Here is a 22,244-nt window from a genome sequence, read left to right as displayed (position 1 = left end):
ACTTCTTTCGAACTCCTAAACACACCTTGCTGCTTCACAACCAAAAGAAGTACCACTTTATTTGAAAGGGAAGTACACCATCATAAACGTGGAATCTTTTCAAACGTTTATCACTGCTGTCATCAAGTGTCACTCAGTTAAAAATGTCATTTTTATGACAACTTGACATTAACTAATAGTTTGGGTTATATAACTACAGTTTCCAAATTGTACTCTTGCAGTCGGGATCAAGTACATAGTCATGAAACAGTTATATTACTGTTGTGGCAATATCAAGCCAATATCAAAGCCTTCTATGTATCACAGCTTAATGATGTAATGTTAACCCATAAAGCTAAACAGTTTACATACCCTATAAACATATCATGCTCATAAAAGGTTTACAAGAAGCTATGTCTTCTTGGTGAATGTGAAGTGCATCAACTTCGCATTTAAATGACTTATATGAACAAGTGCCGTTTAATAACATAATCCAAAAATATGTCGATAGTCACCTGTAAGTCTTATGCTGACCCTTTCAAATACACAAATGAATGCATTCCTGACTTTACATACAAAACATCAGGATATAGTCTTATTGTCATATGCGCACAGCTGCTTTCAGTGATCTACAAAAGCTAAGTGGCAATGTGAAGCTACGTGAAATGGGGCTAACTGAGACCACAAACAAGCAAAGCTGGTTTGATTTCCAAATCTGATTTTGATTCTAGCCCTCAATGACTTTGAATCATTTGAATCCTTTGTCACATTTGATGACCCTTATCAAACAGGACCAACAATTGTATTTTTCCATTCACTGTGATGATATCATCTCTAACTTGCAAGGTAGACACGGGTGCAAGTCAAAACCTGACTATTGCAATAATTATTTTTTGTTAAGAAATACTCAGTTCCTAAACAAATGAGAGTAGAAGTTAAACTATCCGAACCTAATATTAAGGCACACAGTCCTCACGGAAAACAGTGCACCTATTAACAACCCTTTAAATTAACACCTTTGACCTCCTCCTTCGGAAACTAGGCCAGTCAAATGACTGTGCTGGAGTGTCTTATAAGGAAGTAACCGAGAAATACCAACTGATTTATATCATGACAGGTTTGCCACAGAAAAAAAGAAAGTCAAGACAAACCAGATCGTCCTCTTACCGCACACCATATTCCAACCCCCCCCTCCAAGAAAAACAACAAAAACACCCTGAGAACTTTCAAATTCACCAAATTCACCAAATATTTTAAAACAAATGAAAATAATTCTATTAGCTGGGTATTTCTGTATGCATTGCAAACACTTTTTAATTTACAAAATGAGAGTCTTAAATGCAACAGAGAGGTTTAAACTACACCTGTGTGCAAAAATATGAGCTTAGTTATGATCTAGTTCATGGTCTGCAGAGTTGCACAGGTTAAAAAAAAGCATGCCTTTCAGGAACCAAGGGGCCTTAACATTTTTTCAGCTGGGTCTTAGACTAAACAGGATCTTTCTCTTTGCTTTTCTCTTTTCTTTGCCTGCCCATATAGATATTTTGATGTTATCACATTTCAACCTCATATCTAGTGTGTTTATATCACCTTAGACAAAGACAATGATCTTTCTACAGGTAATTGCCAACAGCTGGCTAAAGACTTACTCACGTTTGGAATTTTGAGTGTGACTTATTTAGCAATAAGAAATTTTCAGTTCTACAAAAAGCAAAACTAAGAAGACTCAATGCAAATGCACACTTCCTAGAAATGTACTTGGCAGTATTATGAGTGTAAACGTGAGAGCAATTACACGGAGAGACAGAACAAGAGTATGTAGTAAGAGACTAAGACCAGGAGTGTGCCTAAATGTGCTCCAATGTGTGTACATGTGCACATACAGTAGGTATACTGTATATATAGAGGATATAGTATGTATGATAGTATGGTCTGCTTCTGACGTGATGTGCACTCCTTGAGGTTAGCCAGAGTGGTTAGTTTTGTCTTTATTGTCTTCCAGTAAATCTTGTTGTCATTGTGACTTTTGTCACATAGACTCACGTGTTTAAGGTCCACAGATTACAAAACTTGGGCTTGGTAGGTATGCATGTATCACTGTGACAAAGGGTATAGCTTTCTTTCAAAACGCGGTTGCGTTTTTGTCAAAGTAGCAGCTCTCTTTTTTTTCTAATTACAGTGAGCAGAGTCAGCAGAATGGAAATATGTTGCTAGTTTGAATCTACTAAAGAAAAATGGCATTAAAATTCTTGAGGTTAATAAAAACCAGTAAATACAAGTTAGCCTCAATATGGTTTTTCCACTGTTTATCACAGTTTTACTGTGTCCAAGCTGACTGTTTTGGTAATGCCTTAGTTTATAGCTTCTTGGTGGTACTATAACTCCCAGAAAAGGTATTTTATGCCAACTGTTATTTCTGGGGGAAGTTTCCAGCGAAAGACAGCACATATTGGCAAAGCTTCAGTTCATATAACGTGTAGGTAATTTTATTCAGCCATTGTTTAAATCTCTCACATTTAATATGTCCTAATTACTTATGATGTGCATTGTGTGCATTGGTTATGATGTTTCAACAACCTTATCCTGATCACAATACAGTGGCCACATGTCCATTTTATTTATTAGTAACTTCGAGAAAAGTCATATAAAAATAATATTAACGGGAATATAAACAGGAAGTCTACTGATTCTAACACAAATAATCAACTGTTTTCAGAATTACAGCAATCCAGAGTTACACTTCCTGGTCATATGCTGGTTAGCTGCATAAACAAACTGTAACATTGTGGGAAGACAGCAAACCAAAAGAGATTTTCCTAATGACCCTACAGCTGTAACTGAAACAAAGAAATTGCTGAGGTAAACACGGCAGTCACTTGACAAAACCAAACGATCCCATCAAAAACATTTAGTCAAATATGCCTAAATGTTTTCTGTATTGTCATGAATCAACAGTGGGGGGGAAAAAACAAGAAATTCTGCTTTCTGATTGTGGATGGACACAGGAAAAACATGGCAGGATCACCACGGAATGGGGGAATGAAATGGAGGATGAAGTGAGCTGAGTGTGAGTTGGCAGATTAGTCATGATGACCCCATGACTTACATTTTCTCCCCCATGCCTCACATGGCAGGGAGTGTCTAAAACCAGAAAGAAGAGCTGAGAAAGCACAATATAAGCACAAAAGATCTCGCTGCCGCAAACAGGCACAAGCAAGCATTTTAACATCACATATTTTTGACACCACGAAAACAAATCTCCACTACTTACTGCTTGTGAAAAGAGGTAATCTAAACTAAATCTCACAACAACTGTTTTCTAATTATGTACCTACAGATAATTAGACATCTGTGTCATACACTCAGGAGCCCTGTATGATTACTTTACAGAAGAAAGCTCAATCCAGACAGGCTAAAACATGCATTTGGAAAACTAGGGAAACCCCACATGAATCACACAATCCATGTAAGCACTACAATACACGCGCATGACACGTAACTTTCTTTTGTATAATATATGACATGTGTAGCTTTTGATTTTAAACCCCTCCCACCAGTCTTACAAACCAATAAAACCTTGCCTTTTTTTTTCTTTTTTTTTTAAAGAGAGAATTATTAGACTCATTCAAACATCTGGAGCCAAACATGAAGTGAAACTCTTGCGTGTAGATTCTGTGTCTGCTTGTGCTTCATTTGAAACTGCTAGTAATGATGGACTACAAATGATGTGTCTGGAAACTGGATATCAACAACAAAAAACTCTGAATTATCCTTGCAGCTTTGTCATAACGTACCTATAATGTGCACGTTCATTAAATGTATTTAAGATCTTTTAGTTCTTCTGGTTGATGCAAAACATCTGAGCAAAAACTATATGAGAACTTGTTATTAGAATTTTTTTATTCTATGATTTCTTTATCATAGAATGTAAATGCATGCTTTTATCTACAGACAATACATTGTTCACTGGCCAGGCTATGCTGTCAATTTGCTACGGCAAGGAGCTGTTCCAGCATCTCTTCTGACTAAAGATAGATTTGTCCAATTAATTATAGTCATGTCCAGAAGTGTATTTCATGCACCAGGATTGAAAAACATTATTATTTTTTACAATCTGCATTTTCTACATTTTTATTAGAACTACTGTTTAAAGAGTTGCCTCGTAGGAACATAATGAGGAAATATGTTATAGAAAAAAAGGCATATGCAAAGCAAGGATCCCTTATCTTGAGCCACCACTGTGGCTGCTTTGGATTTATGCTGGACTAAGGAAAGCCCGGACAGCTACGCCTTCTCTAGTTAGTGGCTCTCTTCTTTAAAACTCATCATCATAGCATATTGTGTTTTAATGTGGTTCCATAATGACACTCATAAACTCAAAATGGATTCAGATTAGAAATTCACTGGTCTGTGCAATTACAATGGCTCCTGTTCATACAATACTAGCTATAAAGTACTGGCTGAATGGACACAAAAGTACTTAGAAATAAAAAATGCAAATGATGCAAAGTAATGGGTATGGGTAGAAGTCTGTGTCTTCAATGCCCCTGTTGAAGTATTTCCCATTTTTGAATGAATGTCCAAGTTAAGCATAGTCTCACAGGCACTGAAATAATTCACAGTAGCTGAAAAAACTTCCAGGACTTTCTAAGATGCTTAATATTTGTAAAATGATTTGAAGCATGACTAAAACGCCGACTTCTAAAGGCATAAAACCATAGAAGAGAGGATCACACAATTATAGCTTCCTATTAATGACATGCCTTGACAGGAATTGGGCAGGTGCTGCTGCAGTCGTCTAGACAACATCAGGCTTTAATAAGGTTTCTCTACGGTAAATTAAGGCTCAACTTAATACACATGAAAGGCAAGATGAAAGGGGTGAGTGGGAGGTATTATCCTTCCCTATGATGAGCAAGTAAATGAGAGTGGTAGACAAAACAAATAAACGAAAAAACTCAAAACAAAACTGCAAGACAAATACATCTTTCTGTATTTATAAGACTATCTTCATCCCGATTCTTGAAGCCATTCCAATATCATCACAAATCCAGCAAATGAGGGAACATCTTTTGGAAAAAATGTCCACCCTTTCTTCAGTAGATTTCCAAAGACTTGTGAAATAAAAACTGTTCCGGTGAGACCATCTGTAGGTCAGCATGTACAAGTGCTAAATAAAAACCAACCTGGGTAAACTCTCCATTCCTAGAGAAGTTGAGGCCGGGAAAGTCCATGTCAGAGATTCCCGGGTATATATCCACTGGCATATCTGGAATGTTGGTGAAAGCTCTGCCGTTTAAGTGGTACTGCCTAGAAAGAAAGACAAAGTTTAGTCTGTTTAACTGTTACACATAGCTTTTTCAAATAATAACAAGGTTTATACTCATTCAGCTACAAACACCTTAAAGCTGCCAAAGTTCACAGGCTTTTATACCTGTACAGTAAGTAGCAGACATGTGAAGCTGACATTTAAGTAGTACACCAAAGTACTCCAAGACAAGCGTGCCGGGTGCTGCTTGTTATTTAGTATTGTCTAACTAAAAGTTAATGGTCTAAAGTTATAATACTGTGTTACAAAACATTTTTTTAAAATTCCACACACGCCTAACAGGTGAAGGCGGAACACTTTCAGTTTGTTCCCTTATGGCATTTTCAAGCCCAATCTAGTCTCTTGTAACTCTTGAAATCTTTGTCTTAGTAAATAAATAATAACAAAAAACAGGCACCAGGTATTAAAAGAAACAAGCTAAACATGTATCTAGGGACAGACAGGCAGAGATAGACAAGATTAGAAAAACCCAGAGGGTAAGCGAGAGCTATCAACAGAAAGTCTAAGTACAGAGAATAAGAGCAGCTCCTACCCGTTTCAAAGATCCATTTCTCCCGAATAACAACCTTCACTTTGTCTACTGTGCTAATATCTGAAACTGTCCAATAGAACTCCTGCGATATTTTCAGTTTCTTCCTGAGTACAAGTCATCATAACGCAACAAGCTTACTCGTCTATGAGTGGTAAAAGCACAGTCAAAATGAAAGCAAAACTAAACCCTTGTAAAGGTGGAACTATAAAAGGACCATCCCATATTCGTCTCACCCAATCATGTTCCAGGGCTCAGAACTGAAGGATTGGAAACGTCCAAATCTATTCAAAGGATTAGATCAGCAGGCCTGATTGATTTAAGGTCAAAATACATCAAGGGGATGAAAGGGCAGTCCTAATCCAGTGTAAGGAAACCAAACTATGGAAACATGGTTCCTCTGATTTCAATCAGAATCAGAATCAAAATACTTTATTGATCCCTGGGGGAATTATTTTTTTGTTACAGTGCTCCATTATAAACAAACATTAACAAGACAGACAATACGCTAACTAAGAATAGTACAATATATATATATATATATATATATATATATATATATATATATATATATATATATATATATATATATATATATATATATATATATATATATACATAAAGTCACTTATTAATAAATAGCTGAAAATTGTTCATTTATTAATGAACAACAAAATGACATGTTGCCAAATATTCAATATTTGAGATTGTACGTGGTCACACATTCAGTATTTGCTGAGAATATGTTATCTTTATCTTGGTTATTGTTTTATATAACCAATTCTCTCACTTGGTTACTTATGCAGCCATCGATTTTTCGTTTGAATTTTTGCGGATGAAAGGGGCGTCTGGCTGATAAGTAGTAGGGGTGGGGGGAAAAATCGATACTGTGTAGTATCGTGATATTTTGTTCGCTAATAATGTATCGATACAGGGACAGCAGAAATCGATATTTTGTTACAAAAGGGTTTTTGTGCTCTGACTTCAGAGCATGTTGATCCTTTTTCTGAGAAAGAATCCTGACATTCCTTCACTGTCCAAATGTGTTTAACATTTTTTGGCAGCAATAAACATGACAGTTTACTTATTTTAATTTAAGACATGTTTTATTTTAATTAAGTTTAAAACGTTTTTATTTAATATAAAATTATATTTTGTTTTAATTTACTTTCAAATTCTTCAGTTGCTGAAGGGGCTGCATAGTTTTCATATTGCATAGTGCAGAATAGCTATAATTGTACCAGATGGTTGCATTCAGTTAAGTTGGACTAGACTGTAATACAAACCGTTCAGTTTGTCAACAACAAAACTGACTGAAATGAGAGAAAGACTGAGTGCGAGACTTTGATATTAGAGAAAATGAATATTGATAAAGTTTACCTTTATGTACAGAATCTGAATATCGCAAAATATTTTAAAAAATTGCAATAATATCGTATCGTGCGTTAAGTATTGTGATAATATCGTATCGTGGGATGTATGGTGATTCCCACCTCTAATAAGTAGGTTAACTTAAAAAAACAAAACAAGACAACAATGAGGTCTTTGTTAAACTTATTTTTCCTCAATCAAGTAGATGGGGAGTTAGTGTGAGAACAAGTAGTTTGCCTACACAATGGAAAAAGACAAGATTAATCATGGCGATAAATATAAATGAGAAAAAAAAGGTAAAGAACATGATTAGTTCTCAGAAAACACCGCGAATAGTAACAACCATCCACACTGGAAATCCCCTTAGCAAACAGTGATATGAGTGTGATATTATTACAACAGAAGTCTTGGCAGGACAGCATAAGCTGCCTTCCAATAACACAAAGCCAGTGAGGGTCTCTCAGCTAAAGTAGCTGAATGACTTACTGTTTATCTCATCATGCATAGCCTGAAGCTGTGCATAGATAATAATATCTATAACTTTGCTTTTCCGCACACCTTGGTTTTCTGTTCTAGTGTGCAGTTATCTCAACTGTCTTTCAATTACTGCGATTTTACAAGTTTGCTAGAATTATGTTTATTATTAGGTTTTCAGATAAATTACTTCCTGGCATCCTGTGCCCCTTACTTATTGAGAAGTTCATAATTAGGGTCTTTAAAGGATCAGACCTGATGTGCATTTCAAACAATGACTGTACAAAAGTCTATAGTCATTTTCTACGCTCTTTACTTTAAACATTAGAATGTGTTTCAGCTTCAAAGTGGTTCACTATAGTGCTGACACCTTCAGGATTAAGGCATCATCCTTAAAGCAAACTCCTATGGAGGTGCGGAACTTGCAGTAACTTTGGAAATTAATCCTGAAATAAAAATAAATAAATAAATAAATATTTAAAGCTATGCTAACAGTGAATAAACACAGGAATTTAATGTACATTTAAGATTACCTGAAAGTGATTGTAGATAAAGGTAAGTTTGTCACATTTTGCCCAATTCAGGAGTAGCCATGAACTGTTTACTGTGAGCAAACATGAGCACTTTACAATGATGTTAAAGTGTTTTCGGCTTCTTCCATAGAAAAATCTGAGATCATTATCAACATCTACGGGATGCCCAAGAATACAAAGTAAACAAAGACATGCAACTGCTCTGATTCCTAGGAGTATCTCACGAAGTACAGCTTTAAAAAAAAAAAAAAAAAAAAAGGATCCTACTCGGAAGCACATTTCTTTGAATCTGAGTATGCTATTTTTAATAACTGTAGTGTATTCTTTTTTCTTATGTTATACAGTCTCTTATTTCTTGTTTTTTTTTATTGTATATTCTTTAATATAGTGTATACATGCTCCATCTGCCTGTCACTTTGCTGCTGGAACACGCAAATTTCTCCAACAAGGGACAATAAAGGACAATTCTAGTCTAATCTATATTTCTATTCTAAATTTATCTCCCGCAGTGAACTTTGGCTCATGGCAGTGGGAAACACTCCAGTGTGACTCTAGGTAGTACTGTGCTAAAGATGCTAAATAATGCAGAGAAGACAGGTAGCAGGTCAAAGCTAATTTTGGAGTAAATATCAAAAATCCTTTCACTACACGAATGAATCCATAAAACATGAAGAGGCTGTGGTGTTCTAACTGTACATTGCTGATATGTTGTGTAAAGCAGGAAAAGCAGCTGTGTGGGCAGACCTAACCATTATTCCTGCAATAAACTGTTAATTAAATCACTTGAAAATATTTAACTGAGCAGAAAATTAGTTTCTACTTATGTTTAAAAATCAAATGGAGTTTTTCATTCTAAAACTGGTTCTCAGTTTCCAGTTTTTCCCTTACAATGACTACCTGCTATGTGAGTATGTGTGTAGGGCACTTTAATCACATCTTTGTGAGGACACTGACTAAGATATATGCATTACTGAACCTCAAACCGCCAGGTTCTATCACCAAGAATAACAGTCAACTCTCACTCTAACCCTACCCTAAACCTACACCTTAACCTAACTTTAACTCTAAAACAAAGTAAAGAGTCTATTTAAAGTATTTAACGTCCTAAACAGGGCTTTGAAGATGCGTGAAAAACTGAGAGTTCAAACATTTACAAATGGTATTACTCAAATTATTTAAAAGCTGGACAAGTATGCACTATAAGTGTTATGTTGTTATGTTTTTTATTTTTCATCTTTGGTTTCCTGTGATAAATATATCAATCAGTCACTCATGCTGTTTGGATGGGCTGATCATGACGAAGTTGCAACCCACAATCTGCCTGTGGTACACACACACAAACATATGCACAGACACACTTAGGGAGTGTCTCTATTAAAAACAGAAAGTTTAAGATGGCCATATGACACATATTGAATTTGTAAATCATAACTATAATATCACCTGAATTACAGTCTCTCCGAAAAGACTCTCTACAGATTATTTAACTCGTACTGTATTTTATTTTATTTTTTTGCATAAGCTAACACATACCATGTAATCTCTATGCAGCAACTGCTGAAATATTTTTCAGTGTTTGGATCTTTTTAAATTGGATTTATGAATTAGATTTTTAGCCTTGATGATGTGCCATCTTCACATAACTAGAGAAGACAAATATTCAGCCAGTGCCAGATACAGTGATGTTGATACCAATATGACTAAAAATAACACAGCAGGATATAGGGTGGGGACAGACAAATAAGTTTCTTCATTGTCTGGGACATGCAGAGTTGTAAATATCAAAACCACAGTGCAACAAACTGTCAAGAGAAGATAATGTTTTTGCTAATGTTCATTTCATATTTCACAGCTTTACATGCAAATGCAAACCGCCACCTCCAAAATTTCAACCTGCTGTGACAAAAAACATGGTTCTTCTGAATAAAGATACCAGGGTAAGACTGCTGTCACTGTGTGTTAATAAAAAGGTAAATTTTAACAGGTCAGTGTTTTGCTCATATAACCTATGCTGTGAGTTTGTAGCTGGTTCCATTAGTAAATAAATTAATAGATTAAATTAAGAGACAGTGAAGTAGTTCTGTGAAATTGCAGCTGGACAGTAGATATAATCAATTTAAGTTGAGAGAATGACCTGTTGCCTTCTATTTGGTAAGCTATGAACTCACACACAACTCTTAATTTATCCTTTTCTTGTCTTTATAATTGAATTCTACATGTTTAGGCCAGATAATGATAAACTGAGAAATACAGCATTATTAGCGGGGTGATTCTTGCTATTCTATTGCAGCTAGTAGCTTATGCCTGTACCTCAATGTCTCTGCTGGCAACCAGCTTGAACAATATTACAGAACAGAGAATTGCTGAGCTGTTAACCTGCTTCAAGCAGGTGGAGAGCAAGCCCTATCAGGAAAACTCACTGCAATATTCTGCCTCATTTGCAAAGTACATGCTGTACTGCAACTTTCCACTAAGTTAAGTGAATAACGAATCGCCAAGATACAAAGTAGGTAATGGTGCAAGTGAGCGTATAACCTTTACAGTACTCCCTTTACCCCCCACCCACACACACACACACACACACAAAAATGCTTGTTCACCAGTGATGAGCATGTGCCAAAACAGAGCCCTAAATCAAACACACTCCTATTGTTCTGGATTTTATTATATTCCCAATGGGTGAGAAAGTGCCTTGGTTTTTCTACAACCCAAAGCACACAGATTAATCACAGACAATTCACATATTCTCAAGTGCTCCACATTTCATATAAAACTCATCTCCAGAGCTACTATAATGAGATGTATGCTTTAGTAAGCTCTAATACTAAAATGAACTTCCTCCTGCTGTAACTGTCACTAGAATCTAGGTGATGTTTTTATTACTCTTTATAAGGATCATTTCTGCTGCGCAGGGGCAGAATCAGTCAGCCAGTCCATCAATCTGTGTAAACAGAGCACTGGTCCATTCACATTCTTCCCTCAATGGGGTCTTGTGAGCTATTCACTTCTCAGCTTGTGCCCAGTAGCAATGTGAGTGGACAGCTGAGGGCTTTCGACACCAATCAGTTTCATTCTGACTGTGGAGAGCAAGTCAATCATACTTAGCTGCAGCCTGCTCTGTAACCTGAGGATCCTTCAAAAGAAGTAACACACACAGGGTCGTGCCACACTGAACATCAAAAATTAGCAGGGTAATGTAGAGATGCAGAAACTGGAGGTTTAGTCCTCTGTCCTGTTTACTCATGCCACATTCAAACTTGGGAAACTCTTGTTGCCTTTGAAATGGTTGCTTTAAAGACAGAGAACCACGACTGTGACACGACTGCGACTGTTACCATCTTCAAAGTAACTTTGGTGTGGGAAGACAGCAATAACACGGCAATAATACAGAGCCAGCCTGCAGTCAGTTTGAGATTGAATGGGGTCAAGCTGGCAAATACATGCAGCAGTTTGTGAAATACAGCAATGAACTGAGATAAATTGGCAAAAAAAAATCGTCAATCTTTTGTAATGTTTTGCAATTCTGGCTCCATCTACAGAGAAACTACAGAAAGTATTTACATTAAGAGTCCAGTCAGAACCCAAGTAATCTGAAATGGAAATAAGGAAATTCCTCCGGAGACAGTGGAGAAGTGATATTGCTTAATGTAGGACAGTAAATTTAACTGTAAAAGAAGACAGGAACTCTACAACCTTGCATCAGAATACAACCAGGTAAGCCAAATTCCCTATTCCAAAGAGACACACACACATTGCACATCAGATGCACTGATCAGCGCAGGCTGAGTGCAATGTGTAGGCAATTAATGAATTCATCTTCATTAATGAATTCAATGGAAATTATTTTCAAACCGTCCCAATTTGTTAAGAGTGACTGCATTCAATCTGAGTTGGACTACAATTGTTGCCTCCCACAAAGGGAATTGTGTAATTGTTTTGCAATTTAAAGTGGTCGCCCACAAGTTGAGGGTGAAGGCACACTCAAACACCGAGCAACCTCGAATGCTGCAACTACTTAAAACTGGTCACCAAATCTGAAAGAAAAATTAAATGTAATAATCAAGCAACCACTAACATTTCTTAGTTACTTTTTTTCTTTGTCTATTTCTATTTTAGTGATACTGAGCCATTAAATAAACTAGGAGCAGGACTGAATAATTTTTGAAGTGCTGCAGAAGGAATGATTAACGTGAATTAAATCTCTTGATCAAAGACTTGGTTCTTCTAAAAACCAGTCAGCCACTTCACTCTAAAACAAAACTGAGAGTACACAAAGACTTCCTCAAATGAGGGGTCCTCAAAACACAGTACTGAAGAACTAGTTGAAATTCAATCAAACCAATCTTGCAATAAACCACAGACCCCTTGTGAATTTGATTGTATTGTACATTGTAAAACAGAGAGTGAGATAAGAGTGTTGTAAACGCAACTTGATGTCAGAAAATTCCACTTTGAGTGAACTTGAAAACCACAGACCCTGCTTTCAACGTCATCTGGCACTTGAACTTTCAAAGACGCACTGCACTGGCAGCAATAACAATAGAAAACACCACTTCTTTAACAAACACTTCTTCAGTTATCTTCAATATGACACAATCTTGGTGATGACTAAATTCATCTTTAAAATAACAAGTCACTATCCACTGAATCACCAAATAGATACTGTATACAAGCCCACTCAATTCTCAGATTTAATGCACATAGTTTTTAAGTTTGGACTGGTTAAAGCAAAAGCCTAATGACGATATCACTTTTAAGACCCTGATAGTTTTCATGATGCAAGAAAGAACCATAATGACTGCTCTAATATTTAGCATGTATCATAGAATTAAACAATTCTGCTGAAAAAAATGCTAACCCATACTGCACAGATACATAAACGGTACATATGACCTTTTATATCAGAGTGCTTATACAAAGTGCACCTGATCTTTAACAGATTAAAATGTCAAAATGTTCCTGAGTGCACAGCTGTGGCTAAATGCATGGAGTGCAGTTCGTGATAACGACTGTGGTTCTTTCTGCCAACAAAAACAAGACGTTACGCAGCCCTTTTCCAGTTTAACTTTATACATGCACAACTTAGGAGAAAACGTTCATTTAGCACTGAGAGATCCTGCAGTTAAGTCTGACACTGGGCCACTCACTACGGGAAATAAAAGAGATTTGATAAAGAAGACCTGCCCAGTGATCTGAGCTGGTCGTTGAGTGTTAGAATGAGTATGTGATCAGCTGTAAAAAACAAACATTCAATCAGCTTTGGGGGTTTCAAAAGTTATGTGCCCACTGAAAGAAACACTTTTACATGCATCTAAATGATAATTTCATGTTAGGTTGGACCAGTGTATCCATTTTCTTTCAATCCTAAAGGTTTATATTTATCAAATATATACAAATGTTTCCCTCAAGTTTACCCGATTAATAATAAATCGTATATAACTGAGTTTAACCTCCTAGGACCTGGCGTCCACATATGAGGACATCACATTTTGGGTCGTCTAGACCAAAATACTAAATTTTGCTCTACATTTTGCTCTACATAATATGCCCAAATATCAAAGAGAAATTAAAAATGCATGCTTAGGAGGTTAAGCACCATCATACACTTATCTAGCTATATTTGACCAATTCTAAAAATTCTTTCACAATTTTTGCTCTTTTTATATTTATATGTATTGCTGTAGGATACACATATAAATGTCATTCTGACTGACCACATTTAAATGTGTGGAAGTGATTGTGTGCTATGTGGATGTCACTGTCTCAGGGAAGTATGCATTGATCAAATACACCAACATGAGGAAAAATTTATAATAATTTAAGTCCCTAGACTGCTAGTGCATTTTGTCAGTTCATGTGTGAAACTTGGAAACCAGGAAACTGCCTGTTTTAAATGCTTAACATTGGGGGTGTAACAGCATTTGAAACTCAGGGTTTGGTCTGAACTTTGGTTTCAGACTGCATTCAGCACTCAGATGCTGCATTCTGTGCTTAGAGTGCTACTAACTGTCAAGTATATATCTTTTTTTTTCATTGAAAATGTAAATAAATCATTCAAATATCAAAAATTTTTCCATTAAAAAGAATAAAACATATTCATAATTAACTGAGATAAACTAGTAAACCCAAAAAGACAGCTAGAACATCAACAAAAGGTGCTGGGTAGACTTTGCTTGATATAAATAGTCTTCTGGCAATAACTGTTAGGCTCCCAGGGAACATTAAAAAAAAGAGCATTTCATACCCAACCCAGCTTTCTGAACAGTTCAAGAGAAATACATGTGCTACTACACCCCTACTGAATATGGTAATTGTTATGGAGCATTCACTTTGAAGATACTGTAAACTGTGCTTGTAACTTACTGATTTCCAGACTGCATAGGGCAGTGTATGCTGTATCCACTCTGGTGAGAAGAGAGGGGCCAGGCAGTGGGGGTGGGAAATATTGAACTCTAAAAAGAAAGATTAAAAAAAGACTTATCACTTAAAGCAGCATTAGGACTTTAACACACAGGAAAGGCTCTCCTCTTGGTCCAAATTTAATATAAGTCAATACTATTACCAGCACTTTGCTATGTGTTATACTAAAAACAAAATACTTTGTTTAGATAAATCCCATCTTTACCCCACCAAGAAGTGAATGCTGCAGCTGATGGCAAAGAATGCCTGGGAATGATTTCAAAATGTTTCACTGTAGTTGCGCAATCCAATAATCGGTGATTTCAACAGCATTCAATAACATTCATCCTTAGTGTAATCTAGAGAGGTGGAAAGTTTCAGTTTCACGTATGGTGGGGGGTTTTTTTGCTTGTTTTTTAAAGAAATTCTCAGGAATAGCAATCATAATCCCATTACAGCAGAAAAGGGTGGAAGCCTGCTTTCATCACTTTTTAGTGGAATCATTTACTTTTCTGTTCACAATACACCATTAGAAAATGTGATTGTTTGATTATGTATTTAAGCACAATCTTTTAGATCTGTTAAGATGATCCAGACCAAAATTCAAGTGATTATCCAACTACATTTGCAGCAAAATGCCACACATTTCCAAATGTGTGGCATTTTGTGACACATGCTCTTTTATTTATCTATTTTGCCTTTTTGAAAAATATTAAAGAAGTGAAACATAAAAGAAGAAAAACTATGGAGGTTATGCAAATAGGCCTATATATAAAAATGCAAACACACCTCCATGCTAGTGGGGGTTACAGAGAACAAGCTGTTGTCCAGCTGAGGGCCTTCTGGATGCAGGTAGTTCTCCCCGTCCATGGCCATCGCTGAGGTGAGGGTTGGCATCAGACCACAGCTTCACTCATGACCACCAGCCGACTTAAACTATGGACTTTCCGACCACCACTCAGGTGCTGGCTGTGTGTGAAATAGGGCTTTTAACAAGGGCAAATGCAGTCCATGACCTGAAAAAAAGAGTAGGAATGGATGAGACATATAGGAAATGAAGAGGACAGCAACAGGAAAAAAGCTGTCAAGCAGTTTCGCTGCAAATATGGTAATTATAAAATCAAGGAAGATGGTGTAAAGATAAATAAGCCATGAAAATCAGCAGAAACTGTGGGCTTAATGGCTTACTTAAAGTCAGATTCAGCAATAAAAAAGCTCAAAATCTCAAATTGAAGTATTTGGCCCATGTGCAACTGCAGTGATGGATACACAGAGAAAAGGCTCTTAGACTAGCCTATAATGCAAACCCCATTTTATATAATCTGACAGTTATACATGTTTTGTAATTTTAGTTTTGTTCTTTTTATTCAACAAACGGCATCCATAAAACCATGTCTGTCATGGTCCTGGGTCGTTGACCCAGCGTTTTGCGTTTTTTCTGATCTGTATTAGTTTAGGGTTAACCTGAAGTTTGGTGTATTGTCAGCCCTACCTGTGTCTGTCCTTGGTGCTCTGTTCATGTCCCCGTGTTGTGTTGTACATCAGTCTGTTTCCTGTTTTATTTTGAAGGCTCGTGTTCTGGATTTCCTGTTCTGTTCTGAAGGTCTGTGTCTGTTATTGTGTTCAGCTTGTCTCCTCCGGTCCCCGGGTGTATTAGGTTCAGCTGTTCTTCCCTCCTGTGTGTGATTACCTGATTACCTTGTGTGTGTATATTTAGTGGGTGTCGGTCTGTGTTCGTTGTCGGCTCGTCTGCGTTCATCCATGTATCACTGCGTTAATCTACATTCATCTGCGGTCTATGGTGTTCCTGTCTCTGCGTCTCTCTGCCCCGCACCCCTTTGTATGGTCCCAGGTTTGTCACTTAGTTTCTCCCAGTTTAGGTTTCCGTTTGTAATTACTCGTGCTTCATTGCCTGTTTTTGCCACTACCACCCTGTAAATAAAACGTCACTCGTATCATCAGTTTGCTGCATTTTGGGTCCTCCTTTTCCTCCACACCACACGGCTCCCTCCGCCAGCCGTGACAATGTCATAAAAAAATATGTTTTAGAAAGACTATGTCTGGCATAGCCATATAAACAGAGTCCAGTTTATGAGAAAAAATAGAGAAATTCAAATATGTCATAAAGCACTAAAATGATTTACAAAATATGATAAAATGGTAATATGAAGATAAATTAAAAAGCAATTGGCCTTACATTTTAGGGCTGCTACATTTGTCAGAACACAAACTGAATTCAAATCTTATTCATAATTAGAGATGGACCGATCCGATATTACGTATCGGTATCGGTCCGATACTGACCTAAATTACTGGATCGGATATCGGAGAAAAATAAAAAATGTAATCCGATCCATTAAATATCACGAAAGCACCTCACAAAACTTGCAACACGCCGTAACTCACCTCAGAACGTTAGCACGTCGGAGCAGTATGCATCACGTGATAGAGCGGCTGTGGCATGCGGGACCTGTCGATGGTCTGGATAGCATTTGGAGCTTCGCTAGCAACCCGGCATTTCATCTCCGACAAAGTTATCCCGAGAGAAGTAAAGCAAGTGTGTAAGTCCATCTCTGAATGTTTGTAAAGCATTCCTGCGTTAAGCTTAACAAACGATATATGGAGCGACTGCCTCTTCTTGCTGCTACTTCAATCATGAAACTGCTTAACGATCAGCTGATCGGCTTTTCTGTCGCTAGTCCGTGTCTCTAGTTTGCTTTTGGCCCACTTTGCACCAGAAAGAGGAAACCAGCGGCTGAACAACAGCAGCACGTTTAAGCTTGATCAGCTGTTGTTAGAATGTATTTAATATTACTTTCTACTCGAGGATCTTTTTCTACGTAGCTGACGCTGGTAACTGTGCAGGGGCGGATCTAGCAAAGTTTAGCCAGGGGGGCTGATAGGGCATTAACAGGGAAAAGGGGGCACAAAGACATACTTTTCTTTCTTATTCTCATTTAAAATGTCTAGCTTTTAATAAATAATTATCTGACACCCAAAGTTTTAATTTGATGTAAAATGAATAGAAGTCAATTACTGTATATAGTAACTATTAAGTCTAATATATATACCCTAGTAAGCTATAGTACTTTTTCCTTTGGGAAGGTACCATCTGTGCAGTCTGCAATTTTGTTGAAGAAAGATGTTGAATCTATTTAATATTTCTTGAAAAATAATTGATTTCTGTGCATTTTTTTTCACACTGCATCAAATTAAGGTTGATTACGTCGATTAAGCATCATGAGGTGGCGCGTGAGGGGTGGTTCCCTATTTTTTATTTATTTATTTTTGTTGTTGCTGGGAGTTGGAACCCTATTAGTTAGGTTGCTTAATATTTATGCTAAGTACTCTTTAAAATACCAGAATAGGGAGGATGGTGTAGGTTTAAGTTTATTAGATTGATCAGTATTGCTGAACTATGAAATATTTTTTTTTGCATACAGGTATAACAGAATAGCTTTAGTGTAGTTGTTGTTTTAAACTTGAGTATGAACTTATACAAAATGCAGCAAGATATTTAAAAAACAGTTTTGTTGATTAAAAAACACTATATCGGATTCATATCGGTATCGGCAGATATCCAAATTTATGATATCGGTATCGGTATCGGACATAAAAAAGTGGTATCGTGCCATCTCTATTCATAATGCAGAGTTTGAGCAGATATTTATTGATGGACAGTCCTCATTAGCTGGTTGTCATCCAACATCACTGAAGATTCCACATTCATTACAGAACCAATTAAAATCATGGCCAGAGGTCCACAGCAGTGTGCACTGCGCTGGATAAACCTATAATGAGCACAAGCTAAATAACAAACATAACATAATAGTATTTAATACAGACATGGTGGTCCAAAAATAAATAAAAGAAAATCAATTATAATAAATTATGTTTAAACCAGTTGTGTTTATTGGTTTGATTTATTATTGTATAACAAATGTTCAGAATTAACAGAAAATGGCACAGCTTTCTGCCGCTGAGTGTCACTCTCTGCTGGACGAGGACCACTGCTTACACATTCAGTAACCCCCAAAGCCAAAATACACACCCGGATGGACTGTTTATTGTTGCTGGGGACTTCAACCATGCAAATCTCAAGTCAGTGCTTCCTAGATTCCATCAGTATGTGGACTTTGCAACGAGGGGAGAAAACACGCTGGATCTTGTTTACACAAACATCCCCGGCGCATATCGGGCAGAGCCCCGCCCCCACCTCGGCTACTCAGACCACATCTCTGTTATGCTAATTCCAGCATACAGACCACTCGTCAGGCGATCAAAACCGGTTCTGAAGCAGGTGAAAACCTGGCCAGCAGGAGCCATCTCTGCTCTTCAGGACTGTTTTGAGAGCACTGACTGGAACATGTTTAGAGAGGCTGCAACTTACGGCGACTTCACTGACTTGGAGGAGTACACATCATCAGTGTCCAGCTATATCAACAAGTGCACCGATGACGTCACTGTCTCCAAGATCATCATCTCACGACCCAACCAGAAACCGTGGATTACTGCGGAAGTGCGTGCACTTCTAAGGACCCGAGACTCTGCCTTCAAAGAGGGAGATAAGGTGGCGCTTAGAAGAGCGAGGGCTGAACTTTCTCGGGCCATCAGAGAGGCGAAGCGCGCACACGCCCAGAGAATCCACAACCACTTTAAGGACAGCGCCGACACACGACGCATGTGGCAGGGTTTACAAGCCATCGCTAACTACAGGACGACACCACCTGCCTGTGACAGTGACGGCTCCCTCCCAGATGTGCTTAACAACTTCTATGCTCGGTTCGACAGGCAGAACGACGTGGCGGCGAGGAAGACCACCCCTCCTCCGAACGACCAGGTCCTGTGTCTCACTACAGCTGAGGTGAGGAAAACTCTACGCAGAGTCAATCCACGTAAAGCTGCTGGACCAGACAACATCCCAGGCAGAGTGCTCAGAGAATGTGCTGATCAGCTGGCAAATGTTCTCACCGACATCTTCAACATCTCTCTGAGCAGTGCCGTTGTCCCCACGTGCTTCAAGGCCACCACCATCGTCCCCGTGCCCAAGAAGTCTTCTGTGTCCTGTCTCAATGACTACCGCCCTATCGCACTTACACCCACCATCATGAAGTGCTTCGAACGGCTCGTCATGAGACACATCAAGACCCTGCTGCCCCCCTCACTGGACCCAATGCAATTTGCATACCGCCATAACCGCTCAACGGACGACGCCATCTCCACTGCACTCCATCTTGCCCTGACACACTTGGACAAGAAGGACTCACACGTCCGAATGCTGTACATAGATTTCAGCTCAGCATTTAACACGATCATCCCCCAACAACTGATCGGAAAGCTGAGCCTGTTAGGCCTGAACACCTCCCTCTGCAACTGGATCCTGGACTTTCTGACCGGAAGGCCTCAGTCAGTACGGATCGGGAACTGCACCTCCAGCACCACCACACTGAGCACTGGGGCCCCACAAGGCTGTGTGCTCAGTCCTCTGCTGTTCACACTGCTGACTCATGACTGTGTAGCAACACACAGTTCAAATCACATCATTAAATTCGCTGATGACACGACCGTGGTGGGTCTCATTAGCAAGAACGACGAGTCAGCGTACAGAGAGGAAGTGCAGAGACTAACGGACTGGTGTAAGGACAACAACCTGTCTCTGAATGTTGACAAGACAAAAGAGATGGTTGTTGACTTTAGGAGGACACGAGGCGACCACTCACCGCTGAGCATCAACGGCTCCTCTGTGGAGATCGTTGACAGCACCAAATTCCTGGGTGTACACCTGGAGAAGGACCTCGGCTGGTCCCTCAACACCAGCTCCCTGCACAAGAAAGCCCAACAGCGTCTCTTCTTTCTGAGAAGACTGAGAAAGGCCCGGCTTCCACCACCGATCCTGACCACCTTCTATAGAGGAACTATTGAGAGCATCCTGAGCGGCTGCATCACTGTCTGGTTTGGGAGCTGTGCCATATCAGACCGCAAGACCCTACAGCGGATAGTGGGAACAGCAGAGAAGATCATCGGGGTCTCTCTACCCTCTATTGAGGACATCTACACCACACGCTGCATTCGCAAAGCCACCAGCATTGTGGCTGATCGGACACACCCCTCTCACACACTCTTTACACTCCTGCCATCTGGAAAAAGGTACCGAAGCATTCGGGCACGCACATCCAGACTGTGCAACAGCTTTTTTCCACAAGCCATCCGTCTCCTCAGCAAAAAGGGACTGACTGATAAACACGCACACACACACATACACTAACATTATCACTCAGCTTAACTCAAATACCTCAAAACATTGAGACTGGACTGACTAACCAACACAAAGCGCAAACACACTGACCTACACCACCAAACCATCGCACACACCAACCTGTAAATGCTCTTTTGCACAATATTATTACTAGATATATTATATATTATTATTTTTTTTGCACTAACTTGTCTTGTAGCACCTTGGTTCCTGGAGGAACGTTGTTTCGCCTCACTGTGTATTTTTAAACTGTATATGGTTGAAGTGACAATAAAGTTGAACTTGGAACTTGGAACTACTCACAAGACCTTTCATGTCGTAAAATATGTGTATCTTACAACTCAACTCGTAGATATGCAGACAGATTCCTAAAATGCTGTAAAGCCTATACCTTAACATTGTCAATCTTAAACACACAGAGCTACAAAAATATACAAAGGGAAAACCTGAATGGAAAAGCATTTGAGCGATTGCAAAACTGAATGCAGCACAATAATTGCTTTGGCTCAATTAGCTAAATTATTTAATATCAAGTATAATATCTCTGTATATTTTAGAGAACCTCTTTTCTCTTATATGGGATCTAAATCCATAAACTGCGATTTCCAACTAGATCACATAAACAATATATAAAACTAAAGTCAGTTTTTTGCTACTTAAAGTCCACAAGCCTAACAAATCTCTAATGAATCTCACCAGATGGGATCCAATGTTTTAGCACTTTACAAAGCATGTCTGTGTTACATTAGAAACACTACTACTCAAACTGCTACCCTCCTTCCCCTTGTCCTTCCTTCATTCCCTCCTCCAGTTTGCCCCCAATCTGGAACACAGACCAGACATGTTCACTGGGGACAAAGCTGAGGTAATAAATCCTAATAGAGTTCATGAGGGTCTAAATAAGGAGGACTTTGTGTGTCCGAGTGTGTGCAAGTCAGTGTATGAGACAGAGGCCTGGCCCAAGATAGTCACCACTAGCAGAGCCAATACACACAAAGGGAGGCCATTTTCCACTTCAGGCTGCCTGTGTGATACTGTCTGGATAAAGGTGAAACAAATGAGGGGGAAGCCCAATGCAAAGAACCAACTGGCAAATTTCCTAGGCAAGAGGTCTGAAGCAAAAGGAAATTAGATATTTTTTGAATATGTATGGCCGGATTTCACCCTAGAAAGTGCAGCTCAAAGCAGGGAGACAAAAGCAAGGCAAGGGAGTCAGAGACTGTGTACTGGGAGCCTTGTGAGGACATGCTGGTGTTGCATAAATCTACTTAGTGTAGCAACGTAAGGACAGTGCTTTGCAAATGCATGCCAAAAGTGTCATCACAGCTCCTAGTGCACGCCACGCTTTGGTTTTGCTTGCACTTGTTGTGCACC

The 22,244-nt window shown here is 38.5% G+C and overlaps 1 protein-coding gene across 4 annotated transcripts in view; it reads right to left on the bottom strand.

The window, feature by feature from the left end:
* sbno2b (strawberry notch homolog 2b) overlaps positions 1-22,244 on the bottom strand; it is a 64,915-nt gene that overhangs the window by 28,402 nt on the left and 14,269 nt on the right. For 3 of the 4 annotated variants that reach the window (XM_085348310.1, XM_085348313.1, XM_085348314.1), the window contains exons 2-4: positions 15,404-15,630; positions 14,579-14,667; positions 5,166-5,289 (exon numbers count right to left, since the gene is read on the bottom strand). In XM_085348310.1, the coding sequence (XP_085204436.1) occupies positions 5,166-5,289; positions 14,579-14,667; positions 15,404-15,511 (321 nt within the window). In that variant the 5' untranslated portion in view covers positions 15,512-15,630. Of the gene's footprint in view, positions 1-5,165; positions 5,290-14,578; positions 14,668-15,403; positions 15,631-16,106; positions 16,990-22,244 lie in introns of those variants that run through there. The other variant, XM_085348312.1, reaches the window with a different exon arrangement.

This window comes from Diplotaxodon limnothrissa, linkage group LG23, assembly GCF_057381915.1.
Source record: "Diplotaxodon limnothrissa isolate DT_005_m linkage group LG23, D_limnothrissa_male_GT1.1, whole genome shotgun sequence".
Lineage (NCBI taxonomy): Eukaryota > Metazoa > Chordata > Actinopteri > Cichliformes > Cichlidae > Diplotaxodon > Diplotaxodon limnothrissa.
Note: the sequence above shows the minus strand (reverse complement) of the source record. Positions and strands in the feature narration are given on the sequence as shown.